Source organism: Podarcis melisellensis (genome assembly GCF_964234715.1).
Source record: "Podarcis melisellensis genome assembly, chromosome: 1".
In the NCBI taxonomy this organism is placed as follows: domain Eukaryota; kingdom Metazoa; phylum Chordata; class Lepidosauria; order Squamata; family Lacertidae; genus Podarcis; species Podarcis melisellensis.
The window spans coordinates 27128078-27142576 of NC_138528.1; the positions used below are offsets into that span (position 1 = coordinate 27128078).

At 43.0% G+C, this 14499-nt stretch overlaps 1 protein-coding gene across 6 annotated transcripts in view; it reads left to right on the plus strand.

Moving 5' to 3' along the window:
* Nucleotides 1-14499, plus strand: part of CEP128 (centrosomal protein 128) — a 176657-nt gene that overhangs the window by 5949 nt on the left and 156209 nt on the right. For 5 of the 6 annotated variants that reach the window (XM_081909759.1, XM_081909758.1, XM_081909760.1 and 2 more), the window contains exons 3-7: nucleotides 476-562; nucleotides 2377-2500; nucleotides 3007-3125; nucleotides 3337-3428; nucleotides 5438-5513. In XM_081909759.1, the coding sequence (XP_081765885.1) occupies nucleotides 476-562; nucleotides 2377-2500; nucleotides 3007-3125; nucleotides 3337-3428; nucleotides 5438-5513 (498 nt within the window). The remainder of the gene's footprint in view (nucleotides 1-475; nucleotides 563-2376; nucleotides 2501-3006; nucleotides 3126-3336; nucleotides 3429-5437; nucleotides 5514-14499) is intronic. The other variant, XM_081909757.1, reaches the window with a different exon arrangement.

A 14499-nucleotide genomic window follows, 5' to 3' on the forward strand; every position in this document is an offset into this window, starting at 1 on the left:
TAGGTAGCAAGGAGAAATCCTTCACTTTTGTTTAGTTTTGAATACACACACACATACACACACACACACAGACAGACAGACACACACACACACACACACACACACACACACACACATATACACATAATGCAAACTTGTCCTTAGCCATGATTGTTGGATCAGAAACCTGCTTCAGGAATTGCATGTGCTCTTTCATCTGGAGTGCACATTTCCTTCCTTTCATCCCTCACGGACCCACACAGTTGGGTTATCCACATCCATCCTCAATAAGAGCTGTCTTCATGCTGTCACCTGTGTTCATGAAGGATATGAGGCCTGTGTGCATGTTTGGATATGAAGCCTCTGTTCAGCATTTTCAAACACTGAGGTGCCTGATTTGGCATTAAGCAGAGTAGGAGAAGGTTTACGGGGGGGTAGTGTTTGTGGTTGAGGTTTTTCTTTTAATGATGTTTTCTTTTCCCATGTTTATCTTAAGGATACCAATCGGAACCTGAAACATGTGGACCAGATGCTGGGCCAGTATCGAGAATACAACAATGAACAGGCAGAAGCAATTGCAAATGTGAGCTGCTGTTGGTAAAATCTAAACTCACCAGCTTATGCCCCTAAACATTTTGCTGGATGTATTTTCCTATTTTCCCAGTATCTTGTGATGGTGGACTGGAACTGTAGCCAACTTTGCTCTGCTTCACTCTTTTAGGTGTGGGTGGTGGAAAAAGGCCGTGATCTGCCAGGCCGCGTGGCAGACTTGTTCTCTTTTTGCCGTCTTCCATTCCAAGCCGAGAAATGCTATTCTTTACAATGTTTCTGACAGCGCACAACCGTTTCTTTCCACCTGAACCCTGCTATGATGCAACTAGAGCATTTCTTTCATCCCCACCTTGTGTTCAGCAAGGTTCCATCAGACTGCACAGAAAGTGTGGGAAGGCCTTGTGAGTTTCTCCAGCTAGTCAGTGAGAGAGCCAGTGTGGTGTAGTGGTTAAGAGTGGTAGTCTCATAATCTGGGGAACCGGGTTCGCGTCTCCGCTCCTCCACATGCAGCTGCTGGGTGACCTTGGGCCAGTCACCCTTCTTTGAAGTCTCTCAGCCCCACTCACCTCACAGAGTGTTTGTTGTGGGGGAGGAAGGGAAAGGAGAATGTTAGCCGCTTTGAGACTCCTTCGGGTAGTGATAAAGTGGGATATCAAATCCATACTCTTCTTCTTCTTCTAGTCCTTGGAGCTCTCCTCAGGCCGAACAGCTCACTTCCCCTGCTTCAGACCCCCCAGGTGTTTTTGCCTGGCTGGAATGTGTTGTTGAATTCTGAGAATGCCTCTTGCTTGTCTGTTTGGAGGAGAAAAAGGAGTGCCTGAGTGTGTGTAGAAACTAACCTTCTTTCCCCAGGGAAATTTAGAATATGTTGCTCTGCGTGCTTTTCCCTCTGGACCTGCCTACTGCTGGCATGTGGCCCTCAGAAGATTGCTAAGAAGGGAATGTGGCCCTTGGGTGGAAACAGCTTCCCTATCCCTGCTGTACAGGGATCCTTCCTGCCCTAATGTAGTTAATTAATTAACAATTCAGTTTTTTATCTGTCCTTGACCGTAAGGTCCCAGGGCAGGTTGCAACAATTTAAAGTATTTTTGCCTTGTTTGCTTGTACAGTGGTACCTCGGGTTAAGTACTTAATTCGTTCCGGAGGTCCGTTCTTAACCTGAAACTGTTCTTAACCTGAAGCACCACTGTAACTAATGGGGCCTGCTGCGCCGCTGCTGCATGATTTCTTTTCTTATCCTGAAGCAAAGTTCTTAACCTGAAACACTATTTCTGGGTTAGCGGAGTCTGTAACCTGAAGCGTATGTAACCCGAGGTACCACTGTATTTTGTTTCTTAGAAAGAAACTCATCTCAAAAAAATGGCCTTGGTCCACCAAATCACAAACCTACCTTTGTGTCTAGAACATTCTCTCCTAGCTACTGTAGATCTAATAAACATAACAACTCAACATCTTGTTGCAACCGAGTTAAAAACTAACAGTGCTGATAATGTGAGCTCATGAAAGCAGATGAAAAGTATACGAATTACATGTCTCATTCAGCATTTGGAGCAAATTCAAATGTTCATGGGGCATATCCTTCTCTGCACAGGTGACAACTCTCCCAGATAGGACTTGAACATTTCAGAAACACCTCTCCCATGGTGATACTCCGTTATGCTAAGCATTTCAGCCAATGTGTGTTTGTTGTCATGTGGGGCCACAACTGCATGCTTTTTATAGAAGTCATATCTATTCCTCCCCCCAACCCCACAGGTGTCAGTTAGCTATTCAGCTATTTATTGTATCTGTTTGCATACAAAGTCTCTTGCTGTCCCCACCTAATGAGTCGTTGTTTTAATGCAGCTTAAAGAAACACTGGAGCAGTCCATAGGTCAACTAAGGAGCCAACGGTTATTGAGAAATTCTGGAGTAAGAAGTGCATCTCTTTCAAGCTTATATCCAAGTGATCTGGATGGTGGAGCCCCAGGTATGTTTCATTTAGCTCTGGTGTATCCAAACACTTGATTTTAAAAGATGCTGTTCAGTAACTTAATAAGCTAGTAGGCTGAAAGGTCTGATCCTGAAGCTGAGGCTCCAATACTTTGGCCACCTCATGAGAAGAGAAGACTCCCTGGAAAAGACCCTGATGTTGAGAAAGATTGAGGGCACAAGGAGAAGGGGACGACAGAGGACGAGATGGTTGGACAGTGTTCTCGAAGCTACAAACATGAGTTTGACTAAACTGCGGGAGACAGTGGAAGACAGAAGTTCCTGGCATGCTCTGGTCCATGGGGTCACAAAGAGTCGGACACGACTAAACAAGTAAACAACAACAGGCTGAAAGGTGTCATGTATGCATGAGTGTGGGGAGGTGGACTGCTTGAGTTCACTTAAAATATAGTTATGTGACTCTTCTATCACAATGTAAACTGTGTTTATGCTGATATTTCTTAAGAAGGTTATGCTAATTTGCCTTTCTTTTATCTTGTGAAGAAGGTCGTCATTTCCAGCCTACCTCTCCCCTCAGAGATTATAGTGACACCCTGGGTACGCGGCGGCGGCGGTCTAGGTCTGCTGTCCGATTTGTTGACCGTGGAGATAATCCAGATCAGGTAGGTAGACATCCCTAACAGAAGGTAATAAACACCAAGCACATTTGTGCAGTCCCAGTAAACCATAGTTTGGCTTACCATGACGTGCGAACCAGACTGCTGTAAAAGTAGTTTGCACAAATGTCTCGTGTCTATGTGTGTGTGCAATGATTTTGAGTCAAAGAAACCTATCTGAATGCATGGTTTTAAACTCTGTGCTTTCCTACTGCAGCTGCACTCTTTACACCAGTCACTCAGAGATCTTAGCAGTGAACAAGTTCGTTTGGGAGACGACCTCAACAGAGAGCTTTCAAGAAGAAATCGGTATGGACAGAGTGTGATTTTGCTTGACAAAATAGTGTAGAAAATAGACTTTCCACTCAGAGCACTGGCCCTCCTCCACACTACAAATTCCTAGTAGATTTTCACTGTTTGGTGAATTCACTGAGTGGTGCTTGTTGGGTAATAACTAGTTGATTTGAGAATCCAGTTCTAGGACTCCTTTGCATGAAACATTTTTATCCTGTAGGAAAAAGTGTGAACACTTGTCATATAGGAATTGCAGTTTAAGAACTCACTTTCCCATGATTACAAGGGGTTGGCAGCTTCTGCATGCAAAGAATGACAGGTACCCTATGCAGACATTGTCCTTGTGGGGAGAGCCTATACAGAGTGGGGTTGTGCCCACCTTATTAACTGAAATTCATTTTTGAATAGGGGCTTCCTTTCTAATTTGGAGGGGGGAAGGGGGGGATTACTTCACTCTGTGTTGCCAGTTGTGAGTTTCTCTTTTCTCTTTACACAAAAAGTGGTAATCTAAAAAAACTCAACAGGCAACAAAATAGTACAGAACTCTGTTTGTTTAGGGGGGCGCATATGCTATAGTGACAGGTGTTATGCAGATGTTACCGTATTTTTCTTTTTTTTATTATAAATATTTATTGAATTTTCACAGATTATATAAAGACAAAACAAAACAACCATACAAACAAGTACAAATCAAACAAAAAAAGGAATAGTTTCATTCCCTTATTTTCAAAAACCTTACTTCCCCGACTTCCTCACACCTTCCCTTTCTGTATTCCAATTTCTAATCGAAGTTCAGCAAATCCTTTCCTTCAATCCTGTTTAGATCTTTACTTTTCTTTTCTTTTTCATACCCATTACAGCTAGTAACCACATAATTTCTAAACCAACATCGTTTCAACATTCATTAATTTTACAGTGTTTTTTAAGATAGTCCTTAAATTTCTTCCAATCTTCTTTCGCCGTCTCTCTTCCCTGGTCTCGGATTCTGTCGGTCATTTCTGCCAGGATGTTACCGTATTTTTCACCCTGTAGGATGCACCGGCCCATAGGACGCACCTAGTTTTTTTGGGGGGAAATAAAGAAATCCCCCTCCCCAGCCGCGGGGCTGGGGTGGGGGAAGCCCGAGCTTTTAAAACGCACCTACCGTAGTTTTTAGAGGAGAAAAGGATATCTGCCCGAAGTGCGGGGCGTTGTGCTTCAGCGCGCCCTGCGCTCTGGGCAGCAGGCAGCTATCCGCAGCCTAGGGAGCCCTGCGGGAACTCCCGCGGGCTCCCCAGGCTTGCTGATAGCTTCCTGAAGCCTGGAGAGCAAGAGGGGTCGGTGCGCACTGACCCCTCTCGCTCTCCAAGCTTCAGCGAAAGCCTGCATTCGCCCCATAGGACGCACACAGATTTCCCCTTCATTTTTGGAGGGGAAAAAGTGCGTCCTATAGGGCGAAAAATACGGTAAGTTTTATAGGCACAGTGTGGGGAGTGGGATTTGCCAACATGCCTCACGTCCCCATGTTCGATTTCACATACAAACAGGGCTCAGTCTAGATGGCAGGAAACTTCGGAACTGCAGATCAGATTTTGCAGATCAGAATTATGCACACTTGGCTCTATGTTCATCGGCTTCTATTCAAGCAAGATGTCTGACATGAGCACATCAGGCTTGTTGGCTCACCTGTGTGCCCCACCCTGCTCCCCCCTAGCAAATAGACTTTCCCTATTAAGGGTAATGGTGTCTCCATAACATTAATAAATTTAGTTCTGCATTGTTTTGTTGACTTAAAAAAAAAGCAACTGTCTTTTGTTTGCAGGAAAATAAGTTTATGGCTAGTAGTACTGAATAAAGCTGTGCCTCGTTTCTTTGTTTATAACTTAGTTGTGTTGTTCTACTGGAAATTTGCTATGCGAGAGTTTCTTCTAGCCAGAAGGGCTGTGTCCTGAAGTAATGACACTTTAACAGTAATGTTAAAAGAATCATTCGCACAATATATTTAGAAATGGTTTTTGTTTTGTTTTCATGTTTCCTTTTGCAAGAAGAACTGATGCAGAAACAAAAAGGATGTTGGAAGACTTGTCTGACAAACTGAATGAATCCCAAAGACAGGATACGGTGAGTGCCTTGGAAAATTGGCATTTTGTTGTGGGGTGGGATGGAAGTGGCTTCTTGCAATACTCTGTGCAGTTTGTAAACCGTATTGCAAACGATGGCATGTTAAAGCACCCCTAGAGCCAGGCAAAGTCTGAGCTTGTTAACTTGCTTGCCCTCTTCTCTTCTGTATATAATATTAAGACTGTCAAGTTTGGATTGTCTAAACTGGGTCAGTCAAAACAATCTCCTGCACAACTGGTGTTTGGCTCATGGACTGTTGAAGAAAGTGGATAATAGTAGCAGCCCTTCACGTTGGGATAACCCTTTCCAGTGTTTCAAGTTCTTCTTGTGCATTGCAAACCTTACCTTACGGTGTTGTTGTAAGTCAAGTCAGTATCATTAACCCCCCATATTGCATATTGCAGGGGGGTGGTGTTGAGCCTGAGAGGGAATGGCTTGCCTAAAGCCAGCTAGTGGGTTTATGGCAAAAAAGAGATTCAAGCCAGGGGCTTCCTGATTCACAGCTCATCCTCTTATCCATTGCACTACACCAGCTGTAATTAAGACAAGAATGGGAAAACAGCATATAGATGTACTTCAGGACACAAGAGACTTTGCCTTCACTGCTAAATACTAGTACCAGAGATGACGCGTGATAAATGCACCCCTACAATAAAAACGCCACAATAAGAGGCTCTTGCAGTTTACAAGCTGGTGTGGAGGAGGTAGAAAATGCTGGGTGTTCCTTGGTCTTGAGGAAAGAAGGAAGAAATAGAATCATAGAATGGCAGAGTTGGAAGGGACCCAAGGGTCATCTAGTCCAACCCCCCTGCAATGGTGGGAGCAGGGCTGGGGGTGGGTGGGTTGGAGTCCGGGCAGAGAAATACAGCAAGTAGCAGGCATTGGAAAAGAAGGAGCAATGGTAAATAGCCCACCAAAAGGACCACCCAGCCCTACAGCTATAAACTCATGAGAGGATACAGTGGTACCTCAGGTTACATACGCTTCAGGTTACATACGCTTCAGGTTACATACTCCGCTAACCCAAAAATAGTGCTTCAGGTTAAGAACTTTGCTTCAGGATGAGAATAGAAATTGTGCAGCGGCGGCAGCAGGAGGCCCCATTAGCTAAAGTGGTGCTCCAGGTTAAGAACAGTTTCAGGTTAAGTACGGACCTCTGGCACGAATTAAGTACTTAACCTGAGATACCACTGTATTAGTATAGTTGGGAGGACCGTAGCTCACTAGCAGGGCATCTGCAGAAGGTTCTGGGTTCAGTCCCCGGCACCCACAGGGTATGTCCCCTGTCTGAAACTCCTGAGAGCTGCTGCCAGGCCGTGTAGATAACATTGAGCTAGGTGTACACAATGGTTTGACTCCATGTAAAGCAGCTTCCTATGTTTTGAATGATGGACTCCTCCTCTCCTGTTTATTTTGTTTCTTTCTTTCTTGATGTGATGCCCTCTTGCTCAGAGGCCCATGTTTTCAGCAATAGCACTGGCGCTATTAGCACAAGAGTGGGAGCTCTTTCTAATGTCCCTGACGGCCTTAAGTCTTTCAGCTTCTCCTGGTCAGCCGCTCAAATTCAACAGAATGGACTTTCCCCCCTGAGGGACAAATGACATGTTTTACTGTAGCTGTATTAAACAATGCCCCGATGGATGCTCCTTGCTTGCAAAGGGCTCACAGGAGGAGAGACAGCGGATGAGCGGGGATTAAATCCTGCCGCCTTGGCTGCGCGATCCTGTTCCCTCCTGAGAGGAGAGCACGCGGCCAATGGAGGCTTAAATCCCAGCCTCCTACCCAACGATAAGTCTTGGATATATTTATTTGTGTTGACCCACTGTACAACTCTCCTGCTGATTATAAGCAATCTTACGCAGTGCTCAGATGTACCTCAGTAAAGAATGGTTTGACATGGGCAGCAATATGTAACATGCAACATTGCGACAACCAAACTAACAAGGACGGCTGTGGATTTGTCCTTGAAGAAGATAGCGATGACAACTTTTATCCTTAGTTAAAATATTTGGGAAAACATACTTCAGCTTTCCCTATTCTTGAGGATTTGTGGAGGACGTTTTGACAACAACATACCAACTTAATAAAAAGTGTTGTCATGGAATCAAAGCACTCTTTCATTTTCATCCCCTTGGCTTTTTATTGCACATAGAATCCGTTGCATCTGTCAAATTGTTTTACTCAGTTTGTTGCTCACACTTGAGTATTACATGTTTTTGCCTGTTTATCTTTAAATGCTGAAGGTGTTTTTTTTCCAGAGGAAATGACTTATTACTGACAACAATCATGTCTAGAAATTTTACCACAGATAGGCTGTAAACAAAGACAGTGCCTAATTTAATCCTTCAAGGTGATACCTCTACCCTTTTGTAAAGATCTGGAAGGATATATGTTGACAGATAAAGTGGGGTGAGGTAAGAGAGTATTTTATACAGTGGTACCTCGGTTTACGAACTTAATCCGTTCCTGAAGTCCATTCTTAAATGAAATCTGTTCTTAAACCGAGGTGCGCATTCCCTAATGATGCATCCCACCGCTGGTGCCCTTCCACCGTCTGGCTTCCATTCGTGGACTGAAGTAAAGTTTGCAAACCGGAACACTACTTCTGGTTTTGCGGAGTTCATAAACCGAATAGTTCGTAAACGGGACTTTTTGTAAACCGAGGTACCGCTGCATATGGAATGTTACCTCAATTGCTGCTCAGTGTCACATAGGGGGCTATATGATGAAAAAATTAGTGTGTTAAACAGAAGACAGGCTATATTTTGGCTTCTCTGGACTATTGTCCAAAAATAAAATCTCAAAATTAATTTTTTCCAGCTCATGTGACCTACTCCTGACATCAGATGGACCGAAGGGCTATAAAAACAACCCATAACTACAACCCTAATTCATTTATTTAACCCAAATAGTAATGGCCACCCATTCTGGCCCATAGAACATTTCCGCTGTGATATCAGTATGCGCTTTTTAAAATTATGTGGATCTATGGAATAAAGATAATCAAAATGCAATAAAAAAAAAAGAAGACATTTAAAAGCTTGCTTTTCATTGTTCAGAAGCCCTAAAATCAAAACAAATCTCAGTCGGAAAGGCTGAGTTTTTGAGAGTTGCATTGAAAGATAACCCATGGAAAGCCTCAGGGTTAAACTCAACCCCCCGCATTGCAGCACAATCTGCAAATGAGAAAACATCATGGAGTGACATGTCTTCAGATTATTACTTGTGTAATGGGGGAACCGCTGTGTGTAAAATTAAATACTGACATCAAAACCTCACAACGTTATCATTCCCTGTTGGCTTTGCAAATAATAATAAAAGAGTTACATAAGTCAAAGGGAGCTGTGAAAATGTGTGTTTGCGTGTGATACAGGTGAGGCAGTAGTTGTTGGTTTGGTTTTTTTTTAACAAAAAAAAAGTCTTTAACTGAGCAGGCCTCAGCCTTATGGATGTCTGCTATTGGAGGTAGTAGGCCTCTGAAAGCTGCTTGGTGGGGATCAGAAGTGGGTGAGTGCTGTGCTCATGTCTATCTTATGAGTTTCCTACTGAGGCATCTGGTTGGCCCTCTTACTGGTAGAGCACGTCCTTTGCATACAAAATTTCCTAAGCTTCAGTCCCTGGCATCTTCAGTTAGTGATGGGAGAGGCCTCTGTAGATAAGAGACAGAGATGGATGGACCAAATGGTCTCATTCTGTGTCAGGCAACTTCTGTGTCCCTAAATGTATCTTTTAAAAATAAACATCTCTGCCCCCAAACCCAGCCTCTTGCCTTCCACAGATTTTTTTTTAAATGAAAAAAATATCATTTGCAATAATTTCTAGCAGAAGGCTTATTCCATTTCCGAAGAAGAAATTCAGGAAGTTTCGGAAAGTGCTGAGATGAGGGACACTTGTGCCAACTGGAAGTCTTCATTATTTCTACAAATTTACAGTACAATGCAGTATGATGTTAGCATGCAGGCAAGTACTGTCAACATAGTAATTAAAACTGATCTGGAGCTGCCAAGGCAAAAAGAACAAAGAACAATTTTGTGGCACACAGCTCTGTTTGTTTGTTTGTACTTGTTACGTTACAGTGATTAATTATTCTTGATGAAGTTGGCCGATTTTGTCTACGCATGCCAGAGGATCCATGCAGAGCGGGGGAAGCATTGGCAAGCTTGTGCAGGGCGGGGGCGGGGGGGCAGCCCTCAGGCTTTGCAGAAGTGCATAAAAACCTTTATTTTTGTGGAAAGAAACTAAGCAGAGGGAGGACTGAAAAGAGCCCAATGAGAATGAAACATGCTTAGCGACTACAGGCTGCTGAGTGTTTGTTGGGAAGCTGGGGTGGGGAGAGCAAAAAACAGTGGAGGGGAGAATGGACTGTCCAGAAAGAGGGCCTAGGTGGCTGAAACCCCAAACAGGGTCAGTCTACATGCCAACATTTTCTTGCAGGTCCCATTTCATAGAATCATAGAAATGTAGAGTTGGAAGGGAACCCGAGGGTCATCTAGTCTGCAATGTAGGAATCTCAACTAACAAAACAACAACAAATAAACCTATGGTCACATAAAGCACCATCAGTAAACACACAAGACATAACCGGCTGTGTTCTTAAATAAATAAGGTATACTATTCATTGTATCAAATTGTAAATTTCAACAGAAGTAACTCATAAAGTTCAACAAACGAACAAAGCAGAAGACGCAGTGGATCAGATCATTCTCTAGTCAGTTCTAGTCAAATCCTTTCACAGTAGTAGCTGCTATTATGCCATAAGATCCACTGTCTTGTAATATCACACATGTGCTTTAACTACTGATGAAGCCCAGGATGGCAAAACAAGCCCAATATTCCGGAAATCCTTGTCTAGACTCTGTGAAAGGATTTTGTGGAACTAACAACCTTTCATGTGGATTGTTTGGACTTTATGAACAGACAGGTGGAATAGACACCATTATACGGATGGACCTTATGCATGAACTGACTAGAGAATGATCTGATCCACTGGGTCTTCTGCTTTGTTCGTTTGTTGAACTTTATGAGTTACTTCTGGTGAAATTTACAATTTGATACAATGAATAGTATACCTTATTTATTTAAGAACACAGCCGGTTACGTCTCGTGTGTTTATTGATGGAATCTCAACTAAAGCATCCATGACAGATGGCCGTCCAACCTCTCCTTAAAAAGCTTCAATGCAGGAGAGGCCACCACCTCCTGAGGGAGTCCGTTCCACGGCTGAACAGCTCTTACTGTCACAAAGTTCTTCTTAGTTGGAATCTTCTTTCTTGTAACCTGAAGCCATTGACTCGAGTCCTACCCTCCAGAGCAGGAATAAACAAGCTTGCTCCCTCTTCCCTTGAGATATTCGAAGATGACTGTCATATCTCCTCTCAGTCTTTTCTTTTCCAGGCTAAACATCCCCAACTCCTTCAACCGTTCTTCATACGGCTTGCTTTTCTTTTTTCTTTACCGTTTACGGTTTGTGTGCTGTTAGAGATAAATGCAATTTATTATTATAATTAGGAAAATAGGAAGCTGTTTTATACTGAGTCTATGACCACTTGTCCATGTATCTCTGTATTGTCTGCAATGACTAACAGTGTTTCTCTAGGGTTTTGGGTAGGGAACATGCTTAGCCTTAGCTGGGGATTGAACCTGGGGCCTTCTGCAAGCCAAGCAGATGTCCTGCAGTGGATTTCTGTATCTTTTGTTGCCATGTCTGTTAAAATGGCTGCTCTCCAGGGGCATGTGGGCTTGTTGATTATGCTGCTAAGAGCCTGTGACACTTACACATTTCTTTATCAGATGCATGAAAAGGACAAGTAAGAATGTTGGATATACATAGAATGTGTGATTTGTTAAGATTACTTTGTAAACCTAAAGGGGGGAGAACAGCTGTTAGGTCTGCTTCAAACTGTGTTGATACAAATCCTGAAAACTCATTTGAATTTTATCATGCATATATATCACCCTGAAACATGGGTGGCTTTGAAGGGTTTGCGAGAAGAAATATATGTTTCCCTGTACAAAAGCTGAGCATTTTGTTTGGAAAACTCTGGCATCTGAGGATTTGCAGTTATTAGCCCTATTTTAGTTCTTTGATCTCTGCTCTCTGCTCTCCCCACATATGAGACATCTGCATTGAATTAAAGTGCCTTAAATTAAATTGCATTGAATTAAAACAGTAGTAGATTCGTATTATCTGTTGTAATAAAAGAGCAACATTATTTGCACTTGAATTTCAAATCCATTTATTTGTCTAAGGAAACTAGGAAGGATGCCCATTCTCAGCCTTGAATTTTGCGATAATTAATAAAACTGCAATCAACTTACACAAACACTGTAACTATTTTGTTTTAGCAGAGAGCAGGTATGGATTTTTTTTTTGCAGATGACGTAGTGCTGTATTTAACAAATGCTCACAGTAACAAAGATGAAATTGATAAAGTTGTTTGGTGACATACATAAGCTTAGACAAAGCTGCAGTTATTGGATCATATGTTAAGAAAGAATTTTGCATCAACAATAACTTGTTCTAAGTGAGTCCAGTCACACAACTAGGGGTATTATTTAAGCAAAATTACGTTACAAGAATACCTTTCCAACTTGGATGTTGGGAAAAAAAAGGTATTATATTATGGGATAGAATTTTAAAATATCCTTTTTGAGGCAGACTTAATGCAGCCATAATATTTTTCCTGTTTAACTTCTAGTGCTGAGGAATTTTCATGTTTCGTTAGGTTTTAAAGGAGCAGCAAGGAGTGCAGAAAAAAGGTCTCAGTTTATTTTTCATTACAAACAAGCAAGTTGTGAAGGGACAGATGAGTTTGGTGCAGTGTAAAGGGAAGGGGGTTTGGCTAGGTGTAGGGGGAAGGGCAGTTGGCAAAGGGGTTTGTGGATGAGCTGACAAGTGGAATGAGCAATGGGGCATCTGCCAGTTAATAAAATTTATGAAACCCAACTTAGTAGAAAGTGGTAGTTTGAACAATTAATGAAATTATAAATCGAAGGCTTGTGCATGATCCAGCAACATGCCCCCATATTATGAATTGAGCTTTCCCAGAAACTATGCATGTATTCCCTTTTGTGCAGGTGCGCTAATGGGATCTTTGCTTGCACATAGCAGCTTTGGAAACTTCTACAGCATTAGCTGGAGAATTGGCATCTCCACACCCTGTCCTGCTGCCAGGGATGGTTCCCACAGGTGCTTAAATGCACATGAGCAGCACCAGTTTAATAGTTGTCATTGAAACAGTGCTGATGGTTTGGGGAAGGGGGTGGGGGCGAGCTCCCTTCCCCAGACAGTCACAAGTATTGATTGTTTGGCTTGGGGATGAAGGCATCTCAGAGAGTTGACTCTCACCAGCACTTTGCGGAACATGGCATGCCTTTGCCTTTTGGCTTCTCTCTGGGAATCTGCTTTTGCTGCTGTGTCTGAATAGTTTAACGGTGAGAATTTGGGAATGGCCATGAGGACTGTTTTGGCCTCAGCAGCCAGTCTTGGCTTCTGCTGTGTCTTTGTATAGTCCTTTGTCCAAGTGTCCTTATACTCTACCCAGATGACCTTTGGACTGTGCAGTCTAGGTACTCTACCTGAGATTTAGGCTCCAGGCCCCTCTTGAGCTTTAAAGAGAGACTGGGACTCTGGAGCGAAGCATCAAGAAGCAGTGTGAAGACCCCTTTCGCTGTGAGCGAAACCCATAGGTGTGCAGCGTAGGCAACCAACAAAGGTGCCACCATCTTCTGATCTTGTGCTGGTCTCAGTGAAGCGTGGAATTTCAGAGATTTATAGACCTGATCCTCTATTGACAAAGGGCAGGCCATGGAGCAGGGGTGGCTAACCTGTGTCTTTCCCTCTCTGGTTGGGCTCCCCTTCCCTTCAGCCCTTTCATGTGTGTGCAGCAGGACTCTTGACACTCTCCTCACCTCCAGCAGCATCCACTTGTGCTGCTCAACAAGCTGTTCTTGAATCTCGAGGGAGCTTTGTGAACAGAGCTGGACAAACTGTAAGGACCTGTGACCTAAATACAAATGAGGAACCCTTGGCTTGCAAATGGATGCAGTGGCGCATTCTCAAGTGGGTTTTCTGATTCGACTGCCGTGTGTTCTGCAGAAGCAAAATTCCGTCTATTGTTGGATTGCATTTGCTAGAGCAGCACAAGCCCGAAAACACCTGTCTCATGTCCGACATGTGTAGTTGTGCTTTAGCCTTGTATGCAGCCATTGCTTGCATAAGGGGCTGGTTGTGAGCTGGGGCAACTGTCTCCCCGACACTTCTAGAATACAGCCTCTGCCCCCTCCTTATTTGGTGTTTCATCCTTGGAATTCCTATGTTGGAAGTTTACGTATTTTTATTCTTTGGACTGAAGTTCCTGTTGATTGCATACTGTGGATTGCAATTTCAGTTCTCTCAAGTTCTGTTCCGTGGCTACAGCTGCTTACACTTTTAACTGCCCTTGACTCTAGCGTGCTGTTTTTTAAGTACTTGTAATGATTGGTTTCTTTTGGAGCGTTGCTTGAAAACCTTCCATCTAATGTTGTTTGAAAAGTAATTTGGCTCCAATAAATCGGGAATTAACCTTCAGTAATCATGGATTAATCATCCATTCTTGATACTTTTTAAATGTCTTTCCCTAAAAGAGAAAGCAAGGAGAGTGCTTTCCACAACAGTGTAGCTCGGATTGCTTTTGCAAAGAACACAGAATGCCAATGAAATAAAGGACTAATTATATATAACAATCTTAGGTGTTTTTGAAAACATGGGTTCAGTTCCGAAGAACCGTAAGCAGAAGGGGGAAAAGCATTACTGCTGTTTTGTCAGCTGTGTGATGCTGCACTGTAAAAAAAAAGGCTCCCATTTGCATGCGTTAAAACCAGGAATTGCATTATAACGTGATTAGCAAGGTGAACAAGGAAGATACAGGGTGTTCAGCATATAAACTCTAGTTGCTCATTGAAAAAGGCCTTGTGCAAAGTCTTGCATAAGAGTCTGAGCATTGGC